Genomic DNA, 24,226 nt, shown 5'->3' with positions numbered 1-24,226 from the left:
TTAAAACCTTTCAAGATCAGAAATAATTTAAAATGAATCAAACCAGGACATTAACTTGAGCAGAAAACACACATATTAAACAAAGTGTTACCTACACTAATTCAGTTTACTAGGTGACCAGTTTCTTTACACTGCTCTGTGACTTAACTGCATTTTCGGGCGCATAAATCACACTTACACCCATTTGTGCGTTTATAAAATTGTTACTCAACTACCCAGCTGCAGAACGTGCTGTCTGTATGACCTCATTACTGTGCTAGCGCTGTATTAGCGCGGCTAGCGCTGTATATTAGTGCGGCTAGCGCTGTATTAGCGCGGCTAGCGCGGCTAACGCTGTATTAGCGTGGCTAGAGCTGTATTAGCGCGGCTAACGCTGTATTAGCGTCGCTAGCGCTGTATTAGCGCGGCTAGCGCTGTGCTAGCACAGCTAACGGCATGCATTACAGCTTACTGACTCTCACAAAAACAAACCACATACAGGACAAAAAGGATTAATACACTCACTGAAGCGCCGTCATTCATGCTGGTAGCCGTGGTTGACCCCGGTCTTGTGAGGTGAACCGTCTGCGTCACATGACCGGAGGAGCGCCACGTGATTGGCTGGGCGTTGGTTCGATTTTGGCCAGGATCGATTGTTTACGCCTGAGTCCCCCGGATGTGAACGGCGAATTTTTTGATAGCGAATTTTGAACATTGAATTTTTTGATGGCGAATTTTGAACATTGAATTTTTTGATGGTGAATTTTGCAGACATTGAATTTTTAACTGGTTTTTAGAATTTTGATGAGCTAAATTCAGGCATAAAAAATTCACATACGTAATTTTGATGCAAAAAAAATTCAAAGTAAGAAATTCAGCAGCTTTTAAAATTCAGAATCTGATGAGTCTTATTTGCTTCCATAGAAGCAACCCTAACATCTACCGGGACAAATTCCAACCCTGCCAAAGATTCATGCATATCCCCACACCTGCCTCATCTCATGCACCCTAGACAGGGTTGGAAATTTCAGTTGCCACAAACCTCTATCATCAGGAAATGATGAGTTTCTGAGTGACAACTTAGTGCTCCACATGTTGCTCAGGGATGAGCATCTGTCTTACACAGAGTGAAATCACTGGGAGATTAGAAAGAAGGGGAAAAAAAGAATGACACTAGTAATCACTTACTAGCAACTTGCTGGCTGCACTTCTGTATGTTAAGTATGTTTTATGCTACTGGCTCATTCAGTCATTTGCCATCACGACTTACCCCACAGTGTTTGCATCTGCTACACTGCTTTTGCCACTTGAATTGAGCGGGACATACAGAACCTGTTGAGATGACTGTAAATGATGTGCAGACTCTGCCCTCTCAGCACAGTGCAGGATTTCAGCAGTGCAGAGCAGCAGATTGGTAATGATGAAGAAGTGACTGCTGGTTGACATGTAGTCCTGCTGAGCCTCCTGTCAGTCACATTTCATAGGAAGCACACGGAACTGTAAACAAGAAGACATTTTATCAAAAGGTACGACCAATAGTTTACATGATTATGCAAATAATTTGTTTGCAAGTTTAAGTGATAATTTAATTTTTGGCTCAGTGACTTTGATTCTATTCCATTCAAAAAGCATTTAAATAATAAATTATCCAATAGTTTAATCAAATTATTTTTTCTGTGAAACATTCAGTCTTATATTTTCAGCTGCTTCAATGGTTTTGGGAGTCAGTCAAAAAAAACAAAAGTAAAATCATAAATCAAATCAATAAATCGGCTTATTACCAATCTTGTAAGGTCGCCAGTAATGCTATAAGGCTTTTGTGTTTTCTGATCAGTTTCTGTTTTATTTCTCCTCTTACTATCTGCTCACTGAGCTCTGATGAATCTTCTTATGCTGATGACATTTTCCCAGAGAACTAATTGGCCAGTAGGAGGAGCTTTTTTACATTTATCTGGAACATAACCTGCTTCTGAACACGTTCAGCATAAGTCACCATGGAGATGTACCCCAATAACAACTGAACCACCATCGTAGCCCTGAAACCCAGAGTTAAACCTGAAGTTACCTCAGTAACCTCACATCCTGCTTCATCATACAGACATATGGCGTACAACAGACCACACCTGACAGCATCCACAGGCTGAGTGAGGAGTTTCAGTGGCTCCATGCTGCCATCTTGTGTCCAGGCAGAGTAACGACAGATGCTGCTGCTGCTGTGGGAGGAGAGTGAAGCTTCACTTAGTGAGGCTTAACTTGAGATGTTTAAGAAGCTCAGCAGTCAGTCAGTATTTTTACACTTATAAAAGCAGCTGAAGACAGCTGTAAGGCCTGCATCTGTTCACAGTCTGCTTGTACATTAAACACCTAATGACGTTTATGGCAAAGTGAGGTATGGAGTGAAGGACACTGGGGGTCTTTAAGCTTATCTTCAAATCCTTGAAAATAATTTTTTCTCTCTTATGTTGGCTGTGTGCTCAGTTCTTCAGTCAAATCCCTGTCGGGGCACAGTTGTCCAGTGCGGACCCTTAAGCAAGGTCCTTTGTGCCCATACAATATATAAGTAGTATAACACTAATACCATTTATTGTGTAGTTAATGCATGAGTTCTGTTGACCTGTTGAACAGAGGTTGTGCTGCAGTGTTTATGATTGTTATACGCTTAAAATGCTGCTTGTGAGTTCAAATGCACACTTTTGTAAAATATGTTGTTCCTGCTATTCTTTCAATCCAAATGGACTGAAACAGTTTTGGCCTTCATGTTTATCACTTCTGAAGTCATTCTGAAGCAGGAAGCTGTACGTAAACATTAAACTTGAATCCAAATTTGAACACAATGTGCATCTGTCGGGTTCTAAGGGTTAAAAGATGTTACAAGAACGTGAAATCAATATACTGCTGCAAAGAAGACTTCTGTTGCTTTTTACCTTTGAGTTTTATTGCGAAACCTTTATTGTACTCTACACAGGAGTGCACAGGCCTTACAGAACATGCCCTGCATGCATCAACATCGTCATAATAATCTACTGTTGTTCTTACAGAAAACCAGAACAAGAAAATGTACAAAACTACAAACTATAAGTAGAGTGAGAAAGGTAAGAAACATTGTTAAAACTTTCCCTCATGCTTTTTATAGTTTTAAAAAAATCCTTAGTACTCAGAGAAAAAAGGCACAAATCTAACTTGTTGATAGTGGCTTTACACAGACTGACAGAAAACAGAGAAACACAGAGTGAGACAAGATCACATCACATCCTGCAGATGTCTCTTTGAATTAATTATCTCTTAAATGATTGAGAAGACTTTCCAGAAGAGAGGGGGAGAAAATGAATACATGTGGGAACACAGAAATGCAGTAAGGTACAGCAATGAAACAGAAAAAGGGGGAAAAAGACAGACTAATAATGAAAAACAAATGGAAGGAGAAGGGAAAGCAGAGATAAAAACATAGGAAGGAGGTAAGAGGGAGAATAAGTCACCTCCAGCTCATCACACAAGCAAAGCAAAAACAAGAGGAGCTGCAAAGGAGAAGTGGACTCAGTGGCCTAATGTAGGTCAGGAGGCGCAACGCCAGCATTGCCCCTCCTAAAAATCCTTCCAACTTCTCTTTCTCCTTCCTTCCTTCCCCTCGCTCCTCCTTTTCCACAGAAAACTGGAAAGGAAATGCTGACAGAGCCCTCCCTCTCCCCTCCTCTACCTCGACCTCCTCCGGTTTCTTTCTTCCCCTACTCATCTTCCCTTCTCTCTCATTTCTCCTTACTCACGACCACCAATACTTTTTTTAAAACTCCGACTTCTTGCATTTTTCCCCAGCTCTCCCCTCTCATCCCTCCTCTCATGCCTGACACTACTAAATCAGCAACATGTGGGCTTAATGGAAACCAGACCCCGACCCATTCTCCTCGAGCCTGCAGGCTTCTCCCTCGTAGACTTAATTAGCCTCAACTCTATTTACATTTAGCATGAAAAAAAAGACAGAGGAGATGCAGAAGAAGAAAGGACGACGTTGCAATGTTTTCACAGGTTGCGGAATTTGTAAAAAATACCACAACACTTATTGATTCTTGTAAAAAAAAAAAAAAAAAAAAAAAAGAAAAAAGAAAAAGAAGTGAATGAATCCCAGCCCCGGGCACCAGTCATATATCAATATGCCTCGGCCGGGATTGTGTTTTTAGTGGTACAGTCTGAACTGTTACCATGGCTGTGGTGGGAGGAGGGGAGGCTGGAGCCTGTGTGTCTGTGTGCAAAACCTCTATGTGCCTTTGTATGGGTAAGTGGTCTCTATGTGTGTGTCTGCATATGTGGGCTTGCATGCACAAAGGAGCACAGATCGGGGATTTTTTTTTGAGATCATGTGACGGTGGAACGTGTGAGAGAGAAAGAGGGCAGACATAATGGGCTCAGTGGGAGACAGGCAGTCGTGGACACGCAGCTGTCTGACATTCCTGCGCTGGTCGGAGCTTCGCCTGCTTGTGTGTGTTTAATAAGCAGAAGCATCGCTGCTACATCAGCACAACACAAAAAGGTTACGTCACAAAAACAAAATCCAAAGTGCAAATGACCTGTTTTGAACAGAACGAAAAATGTCAAGGTTGGTTGAAGCACCTTAGTTATTTACATGGAAGGTTTGTTCCTATTCACACATGTATTTGTTTTAATAGTGGTAAACACTCGTGTTTTTGCATATGTACAGTATGTGTGCTTCTGTATCATGTATGTGCTCGATTGACGTCGTCTGCATTTTCTACAAATAAATCACTGGAATGTCCCTCTTCTGTCCAATTAGAACTGGAAACAGAAGTGTGTCACGTACACCCAAGGTGAATGAATCAGCGTTTTTTTAAAGTTGAAATGGAAATAAGCATGTTTTTTTCCACAAACAGAGGTACTTTTTGAGACATTTGGAAGGCACAGAGATAAAAACTCCCGCTGGAGCTGAATTCAAGGCCAGAATGAGGGAAACTGTTGCTCCATAGGCGCAGATTTTTTATCATTTCACGAGCAATAAAAGTTCTCACAATGAATAACGGGGGCCCTAAACATTGAGGTAACTCATCATCAGCTTTCTGAAACTCTAGCACTGTGTCAAAGTCTCTTTCCCCACCTGCGCCATGAGTGAAAAATTTGACGGCAGTGACTGCGCCAGACAAATGATGAATACCCGTTCTATTGCCTCTAATTCTGTGCATCACACCCAGTCCTGCAGCGAGCGCTTGCAGTGCACCAAGGCCCTCGGCGTCTCTTTGTTCTGCAGAGTCCTGAGGATGGCGTAGATTAGGACCAGGATGCACAGGATGAGCACCAGAGGAACGGTCACCATGATCAGGGTCATGATCTTTGATTCGTTGTCGGCCACCGTCACGACCACGTTCACCTCATTGTCCTCGTCTTCCTCTGTGCCGTCGGCTTTAGTGGTTTTGCCTTCCTCTGTGTCTTTGTCCTGGCCCCCGTCCGGCTCTTTGTGCTCATCTTTGCCTCTGTCTGAAGGTTTGACTGGTTTGTCCACCGGTTCTTGCTCTGTGTCTGAGTCGGGCTTCGGGTCGGGGACTCCCACACAGCCCATGAAATCCTTCAGGATGGAGCGAGGATAGCCTTTGTCTGCTTCTATTTTGCGGTTGTCAAACCTCCAGTAATTGGTGCCTTTGTAGAAATAGGTGTAAGCTGCATGAGAAGAAGATGCAAGACATTTTAGTTCATTTAGAAAATACACAATATGTATAGCATTAAAGGTTGAGTCCCATTCTGGAAAAAAAAGGCTGATATTTTGCTAGTTTCACTTTGCCAACACATTCTGTAGAACATCACCTGGCTGCAACAGATCGGTGAAAAACACACTCCTGTTTGTTTGTTTGTATTTAAACCAATCACAGTCATTGTAGGCAGGGCTAAGCAAACAATGCGACTTTGTTTGGGATTAAAATGTGATTTAATTACATAATTCACCACTAAAAACATAGCAGGGCTGTCATACTGCAAATCCAAAATTTTCAGTGTGGTAGCTTGCTGCTCGGAGGTTGTTGTTTCCCACTGTGAAGATAACGGTAACACACAGATAGCAGAAGGAAGTAGAGAATCCACTGACATGAGCATGGCTTATACTTGCATCCTACATCCAGTGAGTCAGACCAATACTTAGCTAGTTAGCATATGAAAACAGCTATCAAGTCCCACAGTTATCATCCCTATTTCGCCTTTACCTCCATCATTCCTCCCCATCCCTCTCGCCTGGTCTTGTGCATGTTTGAGCTTGTGCATCCTCATGTTTCTGCAGAGGACATACTAGAATAGTGTCTGGACTGGTCTGATTCACTTTGCTTTCCATTCCCTGAAGCAGGGCTGTGTACAAACACGGAATTTTGTTTCAGTGCACATAGAAAACGGACAGTCAGCAGAACATTTGGAGGTACTTACTATATCTGACAGAACTGCTGACTCTACCTTTAATGTTTGGCATGTAGACTCTGGCCATGTCACTTTCTTGGATGGAAAAACAAGTTTAAGGAGAACGAGGACTTTGGTTTTGATTCAGTTCTAGATGGATTTAATCCTGTTTTTTGAACGTAAAACACAACAAAGAGTCTAAATTTCCGGACGGTCCAGTTATTTCAGTCCAACTATGGGTTTATTTGTTAGTTTGTTTTGTTGCTGAAAGGCATTTATGGTTCACAAACAAGCCCATAAAACTAGCTAATCATTGTTTCACTTGCTCAGAGTTGAGGCGATGAGATGATTTCAACCACTCTCATATTTGTCTATTAAATATGAAGCCACCAACCACAGCCAGTTAGCTTAATTAAGCACAAATACTGGAAACAGGGGAAAACAGCTGGTCTTGTTCAGTCCAAAGGTACTGAAATATGCAACCCAGCATCTCTAAAGCTCACTAGTTAAACAGTTATTTCTACTGATTAAGCAATGTTGTGTCTTAATTACTGAGCTTTAGAGGTCCAGATATTTGTACATTTGGACAAACCCTTGCCAGCTGTTTACAGTTGTTATGCGTAGTTGCAGTAGCTTCATATTAGGTTATTGGTCATCTCATATAACTTTTTGTTCAAAACTTCCTCGTTTACTTTATCATTTGTCTTGACAGGGTAAAACTAAGTTCAGTTTTTATGCAAACAAAAAGCAGACTCAGGAATGTTTCTTCAGGGAGCAGTTAAGCTTTCTCACACTCCCCAACATTCCCGTATTTTGCACCGTGCTGACTTCTCTTCATATCCAGGACTGACTCTAATAAGTATCACGCCAGACTGTACATAACTTTGTCTATATGAAACTAGAAAAAAAAGCAATAAATCCATCCAGATGTGTGGTTTTAATGCGCTAATCGGTCATTCATTGCAGAAAAGAACCACACGCACAATCTTCTTGAGGTAAATTTCTGGGTGTAAATGCGGCTCCGTAGTGGAAACCAGGCTCCATGCAGAGACATTAGACCAGTTTGGGTGGAGACGAGATCTGACTGTTACTGAGTGCATTTAGGGCAGCTCTGCCTCAAATCTAATTTCCAAAGGAAGGACGGGCCAAGCCTCAAACCAGAGCTCTCATTCCTCTCTCTGTTCTCTCTCCCCCTCCCCTCACCCTTCTCTCTCTCTCTCTCTGCTCTGTTTGCTCCAGCCTAACCAGTCTTCAATGTATTTCTTTCCCCCCTCTCTGTCTTCTACACACCCCATTTCACCCCTTCAACCTTTCATTCCTTCCCTCCCTCCACCTCCACTCCGTCACGCTGTGCATACTGAATGTGCAGCTTTTGGTGCTCGGTTGTGATCCTCATAAACCAAAGTCGCTCTGATGTTGCCTCCTTTTAAATAAAGCTTGTGAATTTCCCCGATTTAAAGTCGTTATTTACCACCATCATCGCTGAGGAAGGCTCCTTTTGGGGAGTCGGGAATCTTGCCCCATCTGCTGATTGGTTTGGGGAAGTCGCGGTCTGTAGTGCGCGTCTCCTCATTGTATCTCCAGTACCTGCACATACAATCAAACGTATAAAGATATTTTCACAGTGTACAAAAACATTTTCTCCTGACTGTCGCATCTTGTTGCATGTGTCCGTTTTCATACCTGTCTCCTGAAAAGAAGTACGTGTATCCATTGGGCTCCCACCAGATAGCTGTGTCGATCTTGTGTGCAGGAACTCCTTGTCCGTACTGATATAAGGGCTGTGGATACCCTGGCAGCACATCGGCCTCCCTGAACACCCAGTATCTATCATCTGTAGAGGCAGGAGGGATAATTATGTTTCTAAAGAGGCAGCAGCACACTGAACATAACCTCCCTGTACAGATAATCTTGGTTATTAGTAGGTTCTGCAGCCTCCAGGTCGACTGGTTGGTCGATATGCTCTCATTTGACCAAATTCTAATTGGTTAGACAATCGCTGGTGCTACTTTCATAAGGAGAAAAGTCCTACATCAACAGCCTTCCAGGATTAATCCATTGTTTTTGGTGGCAAGAGAAAGAGACTATCCCCAAAAGCCTTAGTTTCATGAAAACTTTAAACTGGCCCAACCTAAAGAAGACTGGACATTTACTGAGAGCTGATTCCAAATTAATTGGTCTTCAACAACCTACAAGAGAAGTTCAGTTGATTTTCACTGACGCTCCTACAATTACCATGACCTGGATGACCGAGAATCTTCACAGCATATTAACTAATTGCCACTATGTCAAAGAAGTCGGTGGTTGGCAGCTGCATTTTGTCAAAACAGCCGGCCAATGAATGTTAACCTTGCAAACAGCAGTATGCATGTCACAGCTAAACAACCAACATGGCAAATCTCTCAAAATGGTAAGCTAACTATCAGCATTACGTTCCTCAATAGTTTTTGCACTGGGAACACAAGCTGATATCGTTCCATTTTCAGAAATCATATACCGTAATGTTCGGAGTATTGAGCGCACCTCAATATAAGCCGCACCCACTAAATTTAAAAAGAAAAAAAGTTTTGTACATACATAGGCCGCACTTGTCTATAAGCCGCAGGTGTCCATGTTGTAACATGAGATATTTACACAGAAAGATTTTTTTTAAACTTATAATTAAATAAATGCTTTTTTCCGAACAGTGCCTGTAACACGGCAGTCTTTGTCGTCTTTTTGCATTGACAGTTCTTCACGCTGCCATCTCCAGTGTCTCACTATCGATTCATTGAAGCCAAGCTCATGTACAGCAGCTCTATTTCCTTCTTCGACAGCCAGATCGATTGCCTTTAACTTAAAAGCTGCATCATATGCTTTTCTTTGTGTGTTTTCCATGATGAGGTGTGTGCATGAAGCGCAAAATGACTGATGTGAAGAATTTAGTGTGAGTGCGTTTGATTTAATTTGAACAGTTTCATTGGTCCATTGTGACCTGTTCGGTAATTTCATTGGGCTGATGTGACGAGTCTAAATGTATTGATGGTATGAAGCTTGTTAGCCAGCAAAAATCTATAAATTAGCCGCATCATTGTTTAAGCCACAGGGTTCAAAGCATGAGGAAAAAAATAGCGGCTTATAGTCCGGAAATTACGGTAAATACAGGCACATGGTTGGCACAAGGCAGAGGTGTGCTCTGACTCTGTTGGTGTCATTTCAATGTAAAATAAAAAAGCTTAGAATGATTTAATATGCTGCAAATACTAGCTTTTTGTGTTTATCCAAAATTCACTTAGGTTAATAAAGCAAGTAGAGTTTACTTAGCGCACTGTGGCCAATTTTGTTTATCTACAGATAAAGATTTTTCTTTCCTGCAACCAATCGATAAGTTTGAAGAGTAGGTACGATTTCAGTGGACAAAGATTTACCTTAGTTGACTGTAGCCTTCTTTATAGGACAAAGTTAATGAGCGAGAGAAGAAAAGCAGAGAGAAAAAGCTGCAGCAGATGGAGAGAAGTTGATGGCCAGAACACATGGTATATGTTATGGAGTTTACTCACTGTAGAAGGAAAGTAGAAAGGACAGGCAAGGTAGAAATGGTGGGCTTAACACAAATTTTCCAAGACTTCCTTATGTGAGAGCCAATTTCTCCCATAAGCCTAATCTTTGGACACACATTCAGCCACTTTCCACTTCTGCTGCCAGGACACTGCAGCATTGCAATATACTGTACTGAAGTGTAATGGCTAAGTGTGTGCTGATCGGCGCACACTTACTTTGGAAAAGCTGTTTACCTGCTTTGACCTGGTGTTTTCTTTTCTAGTTAAATGATTTTGACTTATTTTTTTTTGGCTGATTTTGATGCGTATAATATCCCAAAAACTTTGGAGGACATGCCCCTAAAGCAACTTCAGCTTTCCTTTAACCTCGAAAGAATGCGACCAAAACAACGACAACACGTTAGCACGACACACAACTCTTCCATGGTGGTTGATGAGAGTAAATCGGCAATCAAAAGCTTCAGTTATCCTGAAAATGCATGACAAATGGCACTGTGGCCTCATTGTGAAAGTAAAAAAGCATTACAGCTGTTCACATTTGGAGCAAAGCAGCACAGAAAGAGGCTGATGCAATTCTCCACCTCTCTCATGAAGCCTTTTGGGGCTCAGCTGGAGTGGAGTCGCACTGGGCCAACAACAGCTGCCACGCTGCACAGGCCTTTTTCAAGACACCCAATGAAGTCACACATTAATACACATCAACTCGATGACGCAGTTATACATGCATGCAAAGACACACAAACACAACGCTCTCTTTCTGTGTGCAGCCATATTCTCAGAATACTAAAATACTGAATCATTTGATGAAGGGGAGAGATTTCTTTTCCATGCAACTTCAAGTGTTTTACACATTTCTATGTGTGTGTGTGTGTGTTAGATACAGAGAGTTATGCCTGTGTTGAATTATTACCATCACCTCGTAAATCAAGCTGAGGCTGCACTGTTTCCTTTCTGCCTGACCAGTTCAAATCACAGCAAAGATTTGTGTTTCACTCCTCATTTTCTGTTTATAGAGCACACACTTAAACTGCCCCATGTTGGCTTCGGCGAAAGGGAAAGCAAACACAGGGAAACAAAGTGGGCTGCGTGCCTTTAAGCAAGGCGCTAAGCCATAAAGTGTCAAGAGGGTTTTGATGCAACGCATCACGCACACTGCTCAGCATGCGAGCGCTGCGTTAGCGAGGTCACTGGGTTTTTATTGGTCGTAAACAGCTGTCACATACCTTTGAAAAAGACAAATTTGCCATCGTGGCGTTCATAGGCTGCGTCAATGTCACTGGGGAGACCGATCCAAAAGACGGAAATCGGCATGGGGTAGTTATCCAGGACACGGTTCCTCCGCACCCGCCAGAACCAGCGACCCTGGAAAAGAAAGCAAAATAAAGGTGCTTGTCTTTCATCAGACACACTCAGTGTTCACTTCTGCTAACACATGTTGTTCTGTATGAGGCCCTTTTCAGACACAGGAGACGTAACATTCCTGGCTTCAGTGTTATGGCTTCATACATACGTATGCAATGCCATGCAATGTAAACGAAAAGCATGACCGACGCAACGAAGCATGCGTCATTCATTGTGACACACTGTAAAGAGAGTTAAACTGCAACAGGAGACTGAAATGGTGCAAGGACATCATTCTGTGCGACTGTGACACTTAACAGCATTTACTGTTATATGAGAAGTTAAGAATATATTGGCATTTATTTGGCAAAACTCCGGCCGATGATGATTATTTTGAAAAGGGCTATAATCAACTGATTTAATCAGCTCGTCGATAAATCTGTGGGGACTTAGTTGTCATATGCTGAGATTGGACAGTACATCAAGGTTCAAGAAGCTACTAAAAAACAAAAGAAGAGCTAACAGCAAGCAAATAACACTGTGTACGTCTTGCTCACTTCAGACAAGCAAGCTGTGACACAGTTTATAAACTACGAACACATTATTTGCTATAGCAGTCGTCCTCACGCTGAGTCCTGACCTCCATCACAGCTGCTAGGATACTGCGCAAGTCTGATCTGGATACTAAAGTCGACATTATTTTGTCACATCAAGTTTTTTATAAATATTTTTTTAGTTTTATAGTCTCACTGCATGATAATTGCAGTATTGGCCTAATGGATGTGTTCCCATAAATTTATACATATAGAATGTGACCTTGCTCATCATTAAAGCAGTCTTCTTTTGCCAGCCCAGTCTATAGAACATTATTGTCTGGCTGGACCACACTGTCATTCTATTACAGGGGAAGAAAAACGTTCTGGCTTGTTTGTAGTGTCAGGGTTTGGCGTTAAATCATTATTGCCGTGGAACATTTCCACGCAGGACATTTAGCTCTGTGATGAACATGGATAATTCACCCCTAACAGAGAGAACAGAGTTGACTTACTGCATGATTCAACTCCTTGGGAAAATTTTCTGTTTCATTTTTAGTGTGGTAGGTTGTTGCCCAAAGTTGCTGTTGTTGTTTCTTGGAGCAGTTAACACACATATATAGTGGAAAAGGGGGGATGCAGACTGAAATGATCGGCCAACTTACATCCGATGAGTCAGACAATCATTAAGTAACAAACATTGCTCATCACATCTGTGTACCTATTTGTTATTGCGACTACATACAGTTCCAACTTGTGCCATAAATTGTTACTAGGTTCTCTCTAGTAAGAATGGATCACAATTTCCACAGAAAAGTGACCAGGTTCTTATTCAGACATAAGTCAAACACATTCAGATGCTCTCAAAATGGAAAGCAGTTTAAAAAGGGACTCGAAATCCCTGTGAGGAGCAAAGTCTCCTTTATCACTGTTTTGTTCCTCACCTTGAAAACAAACATCTCCCCCCTCAGCATGGTCACCGTGTCAAAGTCCCCGTCACAGATGTTGGGGGGCTGGCTGCCCGGCAGCTTGGGAGGCCGAGGGGCAGCTGGAGGCCTGGGAGGAGGCGGAGGAGCGGGGACGTCTTTTCTGACCGTAGGGGTGACGGGTTCCGGCTCGGGCTGGGAGTTGGTGGGAGTGGAGGTGGAGGGAGTGGGAGGAGAGGTAGGGCTGGGGCCCGGCCCAGGTTGACCTGGAGGATCCGGGCTGGGCGATTCAGGTGGGGGGTCGGTGGGACAAGAGGAGGTGGATTCATCCTCAGGAAGAAAGGGAGAGGTGGGGGAGTCATCGTTGGGTTCGGGAGGAGACGTGGGTGGAGGATCGGTGGAGAGAGGAGGACCTGAGAAAGAAAAGATGAAAAGTTTAGGCTTTAGCAAAAAGAAGAAAGATTTGATTTCATAGTTAAGATGTTTGAAAGGAAGAATGACTTCCATCTGACTGAATGAATGAATGAATTCCTTTTATTAGACATAAATCATTTCTTTTATGCTCTCCATTTCCCCCAACAATATCCTCTCCAACACAATGAGGGGAATTTTCCATCTTGTGCCACAACCTCACTTGACTGAGTGTCACTGTGCTGGCTGCTCTTTGGAAAAAAAAATCACCCCCGCTGGTTGCTAAGAGAGGAAAACACACAGATACAGCCAGTTATGTAATATGTATGGACAGCTGATGGGCTTCAAGATGTATCGAGTTACGCCGAGCCAAAAATACTGCTAGAAATATATTAAGGCCAGTGTTGGCTGGTGACTCAGCTAACAGCAAGTGGAAAAAAAATCAGCATCTGCAGCATTTTAACCTTCAACAGAGTTTACGGTCAACAGAGGTAATCAAGCCTTTGTTTGTTTCTAAAGCTCTGCATTTTCAGTGAAGCCTTCATGTCTTCGAGCAGGGGCATCATAGCATTCCTGCGACCTTGTTTATTTTTCATAAAATTGAATTTGATCAAATCTGTGTAACTGCAGTGTATTACTTCCTTAAATGCCACACTATATTTTCAAACCCCAAATAGCTTACTGGGAGATTAAAAAGACCCAATAGTTGGCTATAATAGGCTATTTTCATCATCACCAATTGCTCATAATGGAAGCGTCTCAACACAAAGAGCATTTTGCTAAAATTAAAGCCCCTGTATAGTGACAGTCAGCTCTATTTATTTTACAAAGTTCTATGCTCAAAAAGAAAAACACAGTTCCAACATCAGTCAACGAAATTCATGAAACTTCAAAGCTGCATTAAAGCTACAGTACACGGGATCAAAGAAACAGCGAGACTAAGCTGTTTGAAAGAATACAACAGAAAATATCCAATCCAAAACAAAACTACCTTATGTCTAAAAAACACATTTGCAAAATGTCCTGTTTCATTGTCAGTATAGACTAAATACAATCAAACATCACTTCTCATAGCTAGGCTACAGTTAGGACAGGCGGCAAACATTTACACAGATGCATGCAAACGTGTCATAATGAAACTGGAGGAGGATGGAGAAGAGAACGAGCCCTGAAAGATACACAAAAACAAATGGATGTGATATGAGGTGTGTTTTGCAGTGTAAGATGCTGCAGATTTAGGTGAAACTGGAAAATGTAGCTGCACTGACCCCAGTGATGGACAAAGAAAGCACAATTGGCATGTGTGCAGTTGGCAGGTATGAAGTAAACTAGCAGGAAGGCCATCCAGTCATATCATGTGGACCAAATGCAATGATTGGATGGGAATTTTACAAGCCTCTGACAAAGATTACATTTGTCCTCTTTACTATCAGAGCACTTTATTGATTGCTATCAGGATGTGATTCAACAAATATAACAAAAAAACCCATCTGGAACACAGCGTATGCTTTGCTTTAATTAATTTTTGCCCACTAGGAGAAATGCAACAAGCTGTAAACACAACACTGTCACCTGATAAAGTGCATATTTACACATCTACCAGATACACAGCAGCATTAGAATGTATTAGCAGCCAATATACTTGCCACATAGTGAATGCAAGTCTAATGTTTTGTCTCCACCAACTTCAGAATGAAACATTTTTCTCTTTCACCAGCCAGGTTCTAACTCGTCTATCAATTATTTGGTGTTGTGAAGGTAATGAAAGGTGTGTGAAGTGGATTTTTAAGCTTGTCAGCTAAGAATAGCAGCCTGTTGCAGCTGAAAAACAGGGTAATGAGAGAATACTGCTTAGCATAACTTTACAGTAAACTAATAATTGCTGAGTTGTACTGCATCTTTGCATCTTTTGAAATCTTCCCTTCATGCACACACATGAACACAGAGATCCATGTATAAAGTGTGTAGCAATATTGCTGCATTTGAATGTCAAGTGTGTTTAAACTTCCTTAAAAATAAGAAGTCCATTCAGAATTGAACTGCATGTTTCGCAGCAAATCTAGTAACACAGTAAGAAGGCGAGTAGGAGTATGTTAATAGTTTCTGTTAAACCTAACTGGTTTAGTCAACAGACGGGTTTTTATGAGGACAAACTGACCTGGGAAGCACAAATCTGCAAGGCTGCCAGCCTCTTACATAAAAACCTCTACAAAGGAAACCAAATGTTTATTTCTACCGACAAAGTTTATGCTGTGTTGGTCTCTATTTTGAGTCATCAGATCCTGTTTTTCCTCCAATCAGAGGCTTCTTCCAGCACAATCCTTTATATATGTTTAATAAAGGAAACTACTGTATAAATTAAGATGACACATTTACTTTACAGTATTTTCAGGTCAAAGCCTCAGATTTTTCACATCTGCTCTGCCAAAATGTCATAGTGTAACCTGGTGCAGCTTCAAATGGAGGAGTATCAATAGGCCAGAAGAATTGCGTGGGAGTGGAAAGTTTTCATGTTTGCTGGGAGAAACTAAAACCATGCACAACTTTCCCAAAGTGAATGAGATCTCTTATTTGTCATGTGATACCAGAGATGTGACTAAGACAAAACTGGACAGTAAAAAAAGAGTATAAAAAAGGGGAAGCATGAACTTTGTGGAAAACCTTTGTTTTTACCTAAAGCAAAGAGAAAAATCAGTCACTAAGTGCAAACAATGTCTGGAAAGAATCTGCGAATGTTTTGGCCAAAAATTTCAGCTCTAAAAAGAGAGTCACTGCCGGAAAACACCAGCACACACTTGACATTTTCTAAAATCAACATTCAAGCATGCGAAAAATGTCATCTGTCAAAGAACAATTGCATCCATTCACTCAGAAAAAGATGAAAACATGCATGACATGCTCTTTTGAGTGAATTCCACTGCTTTGTGTCTGCTGCAGATGCCGATATGCACAAAGCTTCTTTACAAGGCTTCTTGTCTTGCTTTGACAAAGATCCAGATGTGATACGAGTGTGATATACACTCAGATTGTAGCTCACGTTCTCCACTCTAAACTCACAGTGATTTTAGAGTCAAAACAGCTTTGAGGACTTGAGTTTGGTTGTTTTGCAATCTCTTCCCAGCATGCCATCCTCAGGCAGAATGAGGCTATTTGTGTGTCCCTACACTACAACTCCTGGAGAGTTGTAGTGTAGGGAAGAAAACAAGGGTGGTCTAATAATCTTCTCCATGACTGTAAATCCATGTATTAGAACAGCGTGTATTTCTCACCATATATGTATTGTATTCCTTTGATGTCGTCTTCATGCAGTGTGAAGTTTTTCGTGTGAGTCCACTGGTAGAAAGGAGCCATTGTGGCGCTGGGGTTATCTGAATGTTCCAGACCCAGAGCGTGACCTAGCTCATGGACAGCAACGAGGAAGAGGTCGATACCTGCAAGACAAGTGAGAAACAGACAGTAAGAGTGACTGTTATGGATAAAAGATTTAAAATTCACATTCTATTCTTTGTGTAAAATAAAATACAGCTAAGAAATGTAAGAACATACACTTGCACAAATGCAAATTGCCCACAAGGTCAAACTTTTTACAAAGACAGTGCTAGTCTAAGCTGAACTGAAAAAAAACTGTTAAATGAAAATCAAATTCTCAGCTGTTCACGTGGCGAACCTTTCTGGTTTCAGTCCAGCTGCTCACAAGACACAAGACTACAGAAACCCAGATGATGATTTGAGGTGATTGAAGATGATTCCTTCGCAAGGAGGAAAAAACACTAATCCACTGACCTTCTGGGTTTTCGTTATCAAGTGTCCAAGGCTCATCTGCATCAAAGTGCGTATCCCCGCCTATTCCTGGTCCAGGATAGTAGGCGTGGGCCAGCGACCCTCCCTCGCCATCAAACAATGACATGTCCCCATGGAAACCAGAAGCGAACAGCAGCAGGATGTCGGCGAGCTCTGCCTGGCTGCCGTTGATGCTGTTTTCAGCAGGTAGCTCCTCAAAGGTGAGCGGCGTGGCCCGTTTCCACACGTCGAAGGCCTTGCGGATGGCGTCGTACGTCCGCTCCTCTCCCAGCGAGGAGGGGATGTGTTGGTTCATTATACTGAGGCCAGAAGAGAGGGCGTGTCAGAGCAGGTACGTGAGACATTCAGCTTGATTTTTGTGTTTTTTCTATAGCTCAGGCCTGCAAACCTGTAAGTGATGTGGTCTTTGTCCCACTGCTGTCCGGTGAGAGCATAGCGTTTTTTCCTCGCTCCATCAACCAGCTCATCTGCATTTCTGTCAGGGAGGCCACAGCGAGGCCGACGCATGGCACTGCACAGCCAAACACAGATAAATAACAGACTGTTGTAAAAAGTGGCTGCACAGTTTTCTCACTTCTACAAAAAAGTCATAAGAGTAGAATGACAGATCTCCATCAGGGTATCAGGTTAACACTTCTATGTATATTGTGCTGCAACTTTTGAGGAAGACAAATTATATTTTGTTCTCTATTGTCTTTACAAAACAATTTTTTGTACTCAATTCTGCATTTTAGCCCCTTTTTGGCATCTGAAAATGTAACCTTTTAACCTACTCGGTTGGGTGGTTCATTCTTTTAATACGCATTTATTTTTGCTTTCCTGCCACAAGTTAAATGACAAGAATGATATCAGTCACATCTCTGTTGTTAATTATGATGGTACCATCAGCAACTGTTTAGCTTAGCCTAGCATTAGGATTGTAAGGATTGTAACCTAGAGAAAAAGCCAGCCTTGCTCAGCCCAAAGGTTGATTGTTGCTGTTTAATGACTGTCAATGTGCTTAATGGTAAATTTTCTTATGTTTGTTCCCATTTTTTAAAGACTTAATGCTAAGCAAACCAGCTGGTATTTGTTGCCTTATATAAACTGTGGGAACATGAAAGTGAGTGACATCTATCACCCAAGAAGAAAACAACAAAGAACGTTTCCCAAAATGGTGAATTGTTCCTTTATGATCTTGTAATGGTTTTGTAAATCTTAAAAATTTTGCAGAACGAGAACAAAACCCAATGTATCAAGGTTAGGTGAACATGAAGAAATGGCATGATTGCCTTATTAGTAAATAGGAAATAAGAGCAAAATCAGACTGTCACCTTATCACCATGAAACATTACTAAAAACTGGCACTTGAGATGAGGTTTGTTATTCTGCATTCTCAAATTCTCAAATGTGTTCATATATCACTCCAGATATATCATACAATAAGATGTTTGCTTTTAGAATACTGGATTTACTTAGTGGTCAGTGCACACTACTATTTTGCAGTATTGCATGTCTGTGAGGCAACCATCCTGCAGGGTACAGAAGAATATAGAGCTTACGTGACAGTAGCAGCGTCCATCTCTCCAGTCACCTCTAGCCCATAGAATCGCTGCATGTCGCTGATGGCTTTGGACAGAATCTGAGCCGACTGCATGGTGGACATCTGACTGCTCGCCTGAGACAGGTAGCCGAACTTCCGAAGCCACGACTGCAAGAAGAAAGCGAGAAGACTGCTTAGGCTAGCCTCAGCAGAAAGACTAACACGTGTCTGTTTTTATAGGTCAGCAATCCGTGGTGTATTGTATACATGAGTATGACAGCTACAGCTGCTGGGAGAGAGGCACTGTTATGCTAATCCAGGAACAAGCCGCTGGCCTAAAGACTGGAAAGAGCATCTGAGGAGTTAAAGAAAAGAAAAAGAGATGAGATACAAAACAGATGGCTTGCATTAACATTACGACATTCCTGCTCTTTCATTCCTGCACTGACAGCCAAGATGAGGAGAGAAGAAGAGGATGGAAACGGGAAAACTAAAAGGTTCTTGACAAGAGTTAAACTGTATGTCAGTCCTGTGGTACAAGAGATAAACATGCAGCTCTGCAAGTATCCACCTCCGTCTGACAGTGACGGTGACACGTTGAAATTTCCCTTTCTGTTTCGCGTTTGCTGACAGTGAAATTGAGCATGCAGAGCCACGTAGTCAAGCAAACAGGACGATGGCTTCTGAGGGGGAAAGAAAAAAATCCTGTCAAGATCTGCCCTTCAAGAAGCCTCAGAAATAACACTACAGGCCGCCTCACACAGCTGGACTCATGCTTTCATGTATGTACAGTATGAAAGCAGGCCAAGAGCTAAACGCACACATGCAACACACCTTCATGCATACACATGCTGCGAAAAAAATTCCTTGGAGAATATTTTTGCATAGCAAGACAAGCCTCAACCAATCGAATGGGTTCATTCATGCAAGTGTCTGAGGAACATTAAAGAGGGGAAGTAAAACTCCATCGTTAAGTCAGACCGTGGAAAATAAATAGAAACATTTTTGCACACATATATCACAATATGAAAAAACCACATTAAACTGGCATCAGGAGCATTTCTGTGCCTCTGCTGTTTCAGCAAATTTACTCATAACTTGTGAAAGATTGTTTAAGTCAGATCTGTATTTATCGGAAGTGTTTGGCTGGGTGCTTACATTGAGATCTGAACTGCGTTCATTTGAGCAAAAGCAATGCAAGACAATTGAGGTTAAAAGACTGGATTCTATAGTAGCAGCTACACTACACTAACAAATGAACTGAAGTTGCTTAAAGTCTCTCCCTGCTCGTTGATTAAAAGGGAAATGAAACGTGTATGTTTTTAGCATTGGTACTGCCAAAATATACTTTAAAAAAAATTATCTGAAGTCTAATTTTTACGTTTGTGTAATGTTTACAACTAATTTATTTTCTGATTTCTACTGAGCAATCTAATAAGAGAGTCGCAATGATGAAGTGACGTCAGAACTTATGTAAAGGTGTTGGTTGCTTCCGTTAGTGAATCAACACACTGACGCATTTTTGAACTGCAGTGACCATGTTCCTGTTAAAATGGACGAAGATGAAACTGACATACCAGTTGAGTCCACTGTAAACCCACTGGTGTATACATTCGAACTAATATGATGTGGAAACTGTGCAATGGCAACTTCAATTAACTGCTTGACATTACAGTTTGTTGTACGTTCTTTTTTAGGGAGAGGGATGCGAGCAGCAAGGTATTTTGCACATACAGTAAAGGGAAGAACCATGAGGAAGAAAACGGAATTTGAAATATTTGAGAATTATCTAAAGTTTGGAGTCTTGATTGACTGCTTTGGAAAATGTAAAGTCAAGGTCAGAAATGTTTTGGAAAGGTTGGCATCAGCTCTGAGCTCTCTGGCAGAGGAATCACTAGTACTCTATGGCATAAAATGATATGAGTGTAGAATATTTTTGATGACTGGGTGTTTAGGATGATTGCAGTTAATTTTTTATTTGTGACAGTCATTTTAGCAGCTATATTGTAGAGTCATTCTCCCATCAGTTGACTCCGATGCTGCAAAGATGTGCTGGAAATCTTTAGGCTGGAGGACAACACGTGTTCAGAGTGAAACGTGTTCAGTAAGAGATATTCAGAAGCATTGTTCTGAACCTGAGTGCTGTCAGTGGTGACGTTTTTTATCCAACAGCTACATGTCTGTGACAGATGTCAGTGAATTTCAGAGTATGTTGGACGGTCAGTAGACCAAACATTATAGCAGGTGAAAACGAACATCAATGGAACAATGTTACAAATGACTAGCTTGCCGGATTCCACCGCATAGAAATAAACCCTCAGTTCCTTTAAACTGGCTTTAATGTAAGTCTGCACTGGTGCTTCCTGTAGAATCTATTAAGAACCTGCCTCAGCCCTTCCCACTGGCTGCAGCTCCAGCACACCAGCACACCAGCTCACCCACAACTCTACTCAAACACTGTAAAACTACCCAGTCTTACACAGTGGCAAGTAATTCAGCCATACATGTTCAAACCCAGAGTTACGCATGAAACCCTAAAAGAGTGTTCCATTAAGACTGTCAATGGAACACTGCAGTTTTAAGGAGGAAATGTTCAGCCGTGACCAAGACTGCTAGTTTTAGTAAAGCTAAATGTTTTAGCATAATAAAACACCATGTGGACATGGCAACAAGACAAAAAACTTGATTTCTATAGGGGGGTAAATAGGTAGAGCAGACATAAAGGCTTTTGTGTGGGGTTTTTTTTGCGATCTTGGTGTTGCTGAGGATGAATCCCTCCTTATATTCCATTGCTCTTTGTGCAGAACTTGATGAAATGTTTGTTTGATGCTGAAGAACCCTGATTTGTTTGAGACACCAACTGAAAAAGGGCATTTCTGGTGTGTAAAGACAATATTTTGGAATTTTTGGAGTTGTACATTATGATTTCATATGTTGCCATCTTGATTACTGTTACATGTCTTGTAATCCTATATAGGTGGGGCACAAGGAAAAAAAACATCTAATAAATAATCAATCAATCAATATTTGCAGTGCAGAGACGCTATAAAAACACATATCATGTCATGTTAATAGCTGTTTTAGTCCTTATCAACAATTACAGCTTCCTTTGATCCACTGCAACTCATAATAAATGCCATTTACACTTATTTATATATGAATACACACCTCAGTATATCCACATAATGTACACATTACATTGTTAGCTGTTCATATATGCGTCAACATCATTCATAATTGGATTTAAACATGTTGAAATCTCATGCTGTCCTTGACTATATCAGTTTTCACCTTTGAAATAGAAGATTCTATATTGTATCTAAAATGCAAGGACATGTGTTAAGACTTTGTGTCATATTTTACATTTTAATAATCTTTTTTTCAGATGTTTTGTAATCGAAGCTTTAACTCTTGACAGTTACATTCATATGTCCTCGTGTATAGATAGATAGATAGATAGATAGATAGATAGATAGATAGATAGATAGATAGATAGATAGATCCCCATATGTGTGCCACATGTGTGGTGTTATTTGGAACTAGAACTAAAGGTCAAATGGCATCCCTGCAGGGCCCACCTGATGCTTTGACTTTGCTCTTGTTTGCTTGTCTAAAACTACATACATGCAATGCATTCTAAGTTAAAGAATGATTTCCTGAGACAACATGTGCTTCATATTGTGGTGACTGCAAAGGCAGAAATCATTAAAATGATCTCAACAGATTGTCATGACCATCTGATGAGTGTACCTCAGCACTGAAGCCTTCTTCCTCGGGGACATCAGCCACGGTGCTGCTCAGGATCAGGGAGAATAAAGAGGCTGATGTGATGATGATCTGTGTCCAGGGCTGTGGAGATGCCATCTTTCTGATCTGCCGCCTGTGGAGCCCGGATGGTCGCAAAACACTTGTGGAGTGATGATGATGAAGGTGACACAAAAAGGCCCTTTATTCTCTTCTTCTTCTATTGCATTTAATCAAAAACGCTCAGCAAGTGAGCTATCTGGTCATCTTTGACATCGAAAAACCTCGAAAAGTCTACAAACCCTGCAGGAAAATCAAAGTGACACTAATCCATTCCGGTTCGCAGGCAGTCCGATGTGACCTGCAGCAGCCTCATGGTTCATCCAAGCGTTCACACGGCTGGTTCTCTGTCTGTGATCGCAGCAGCAAATGAAGAAGTCCTTGCCCCCTTTCCGACGTCCGAAATGGCCGATCAGCAGCGGCAGATTTCAGACAGAAGTCCTGCAACAAAGTCCCTTCCACGCTCCGCGGACTCACGCGTCCAAATGCAGTGATTAGCGCATGAAAAGTGGCTCAAAAATTCAGGCAGTTTCTGAAGTTGCTGGTGGAAAAAACAAGACGCACGTAAAACTCTGAACTGAGCAAAGCGATCGGATTTCTTTTGCGGGGTTTTGCACAAGTTTCGGATTTTAACAGCGAGCAGAAACGCGATGAGCAGATACTGTGGAGCCCATCAGGCAGCTGTATGTCTGATAAAAAAAAAGATTTCTCAGTGATTTCCTACGAAGAGGGCCTCCTTCCTCCTAATAAACCTGGCCCACATCAGGCCACAGACGTCCATGGTCAGTGTGCCATCTGCTGCTGTTAAAAGGCAACTACATTGGAATTGAAGTATTTTTTTGAGAAGTTCCTCTTGGAAAAAAAATTAAAAAATAAAAATAACAAATGTTACTCCCCTCAGTTCCCCTTAAAAACGCATTGCAAAAAGACAGACGTGAAAAATGTATGAGAACATCTGAAGGCTTACACAGAGAAGCACATCAACGTACAAGAAAATTATCATAACGAAATTAAATTGTTTTTAAAAAATCCATGCCAACTCTGGTCCCACAGATGAACTGCTGGGGACCTGAGGAAATCTTTGGAAAATGGGTAAGCAGTACTTAAAATAGCTATATCTAAAGCTAAAACAAACAAACAAACAAATGAATACACAACAAAAAAATTAAGTTTTTTCGATTGTAAAATGTAACTTTCTGATACATATTTCAAAGTCAATGTCAACTTTATTGTCAATTCTTCAACATGTACATCAGTGGTGTGCACAGACATTTCGGGGGCAGCTGCTCAGTGGAAAAAAGGGCACCTTGTGGTGTGTAGAACCACTGGCTGCCTTAACATATATTATTAGTTTTAGTATTTTGGTGAAAGTAGTATGTTATCTGTGGAATCATTTTAGGAGGACGACCACTGCAGCCATGATTAGTGGTACTATGGTTCATTCTGTACCCCCTGATTACTGTTGCAACTGTTTTTACTGACTTTTCCCCATGACTTGTGTGGTCACTACAAAATGCATGACATACTTTTGAACTTTTCTGAGAAGAATTGACAAAAAAAGACTCTTTGATGTCAACATGAAATGGATTTGTACAGAATAATGTAAATTAATTAGACATATAAAATAAGTGATTGCATAAGCATTCACCCCTTTAAAGTGACAAATTCAACTCAGGTGCAGCCAGTTGATGCTAAAAGTCACATAGTCAGTGAAATTAAGATCATCTGAGTTCAGTGAATGTGTCTCAGTGATCGTAATATAAAGACACCTGTATTTAGAAGAAACCTTCATACAACTATATCATCAAAACAGTAGAGCTTCACAAAGTACTCTGTGTAAAGGTTACTGAAAAGCTCAAGTCAGAGGATGAACACAAGAAAATGTCCTTTAGAAGGAAACAACAACATAAAATACAGCTGCTACACTAAACACAGTATTAAAAGTAATTTAAAAAAAGTCTGAGATTTCAACCTGTTGAGCTTCATAAAAGG

At 41.3% G+C, this 24,226-nt stretch overlaps 1 protein-coding gene across 1 annotated transcript; it reads right to left on the bottom strand.

The window, feature by feature from the left end:
- Nucleotides 1-4,045: 4,045 nt before the first annotated feature.
- LOC111568213 (matrix metalloproteinase-15-like) lies at nucleotides 4,046-22,963 on the bottom strand. The gene is made up of 10 exons (XM_023269740.3): nucleotides 22,181-22,963; nucleotides 18,450-18,598; nucleotides 17,297-17,419; nucleotides 16,891-17,207; nucleotides 16,377-16,538; nucleotides 12,715-13,109; nucleotides 11,120-11,258; nucleotides 8,041-8,191; nucleotides 7,829-7,944; nucleotides 4,046-5,637 (listed from the first exon to the last, which is right to left on the bottom strand). Exons 1-10 carry the CDS (start codon nucleotides 22,292-22,294, stop codon nucleotides 5,165-5,167), a joined length of 2,139 nt encoding a protein of 712 aa, XP_023125508.2. The 5' UTR covers nucleotides 22,295-22,963; the 3' UTR covers nucleotides 4,046-5,164.
- Between the last annotated feature and the right edge of the window lie 1,263 nt (nucleotides 22,964-24,226).

Source organism: Amphiprion ocellaris, chromosome 3, assembly GCF_022539595.1.
Source record: "Amphiprion ocellaris isolate individual 3 ecotype Okinawa chromosome 3, ASM2253959v1, whole genome shotgun sequence".
Taxonomy (NCBI): domain Eukaryota; kingdom Metazoa; phylum Chordata; class Actinopteri; family Pomacentridae; genus Amphiprion; species Amphiprion ocellaris.
Note: the sequence above shows the minus strand (reverse complement) of the source record. Positions and strands in the feature narration are given on the sequence as shown.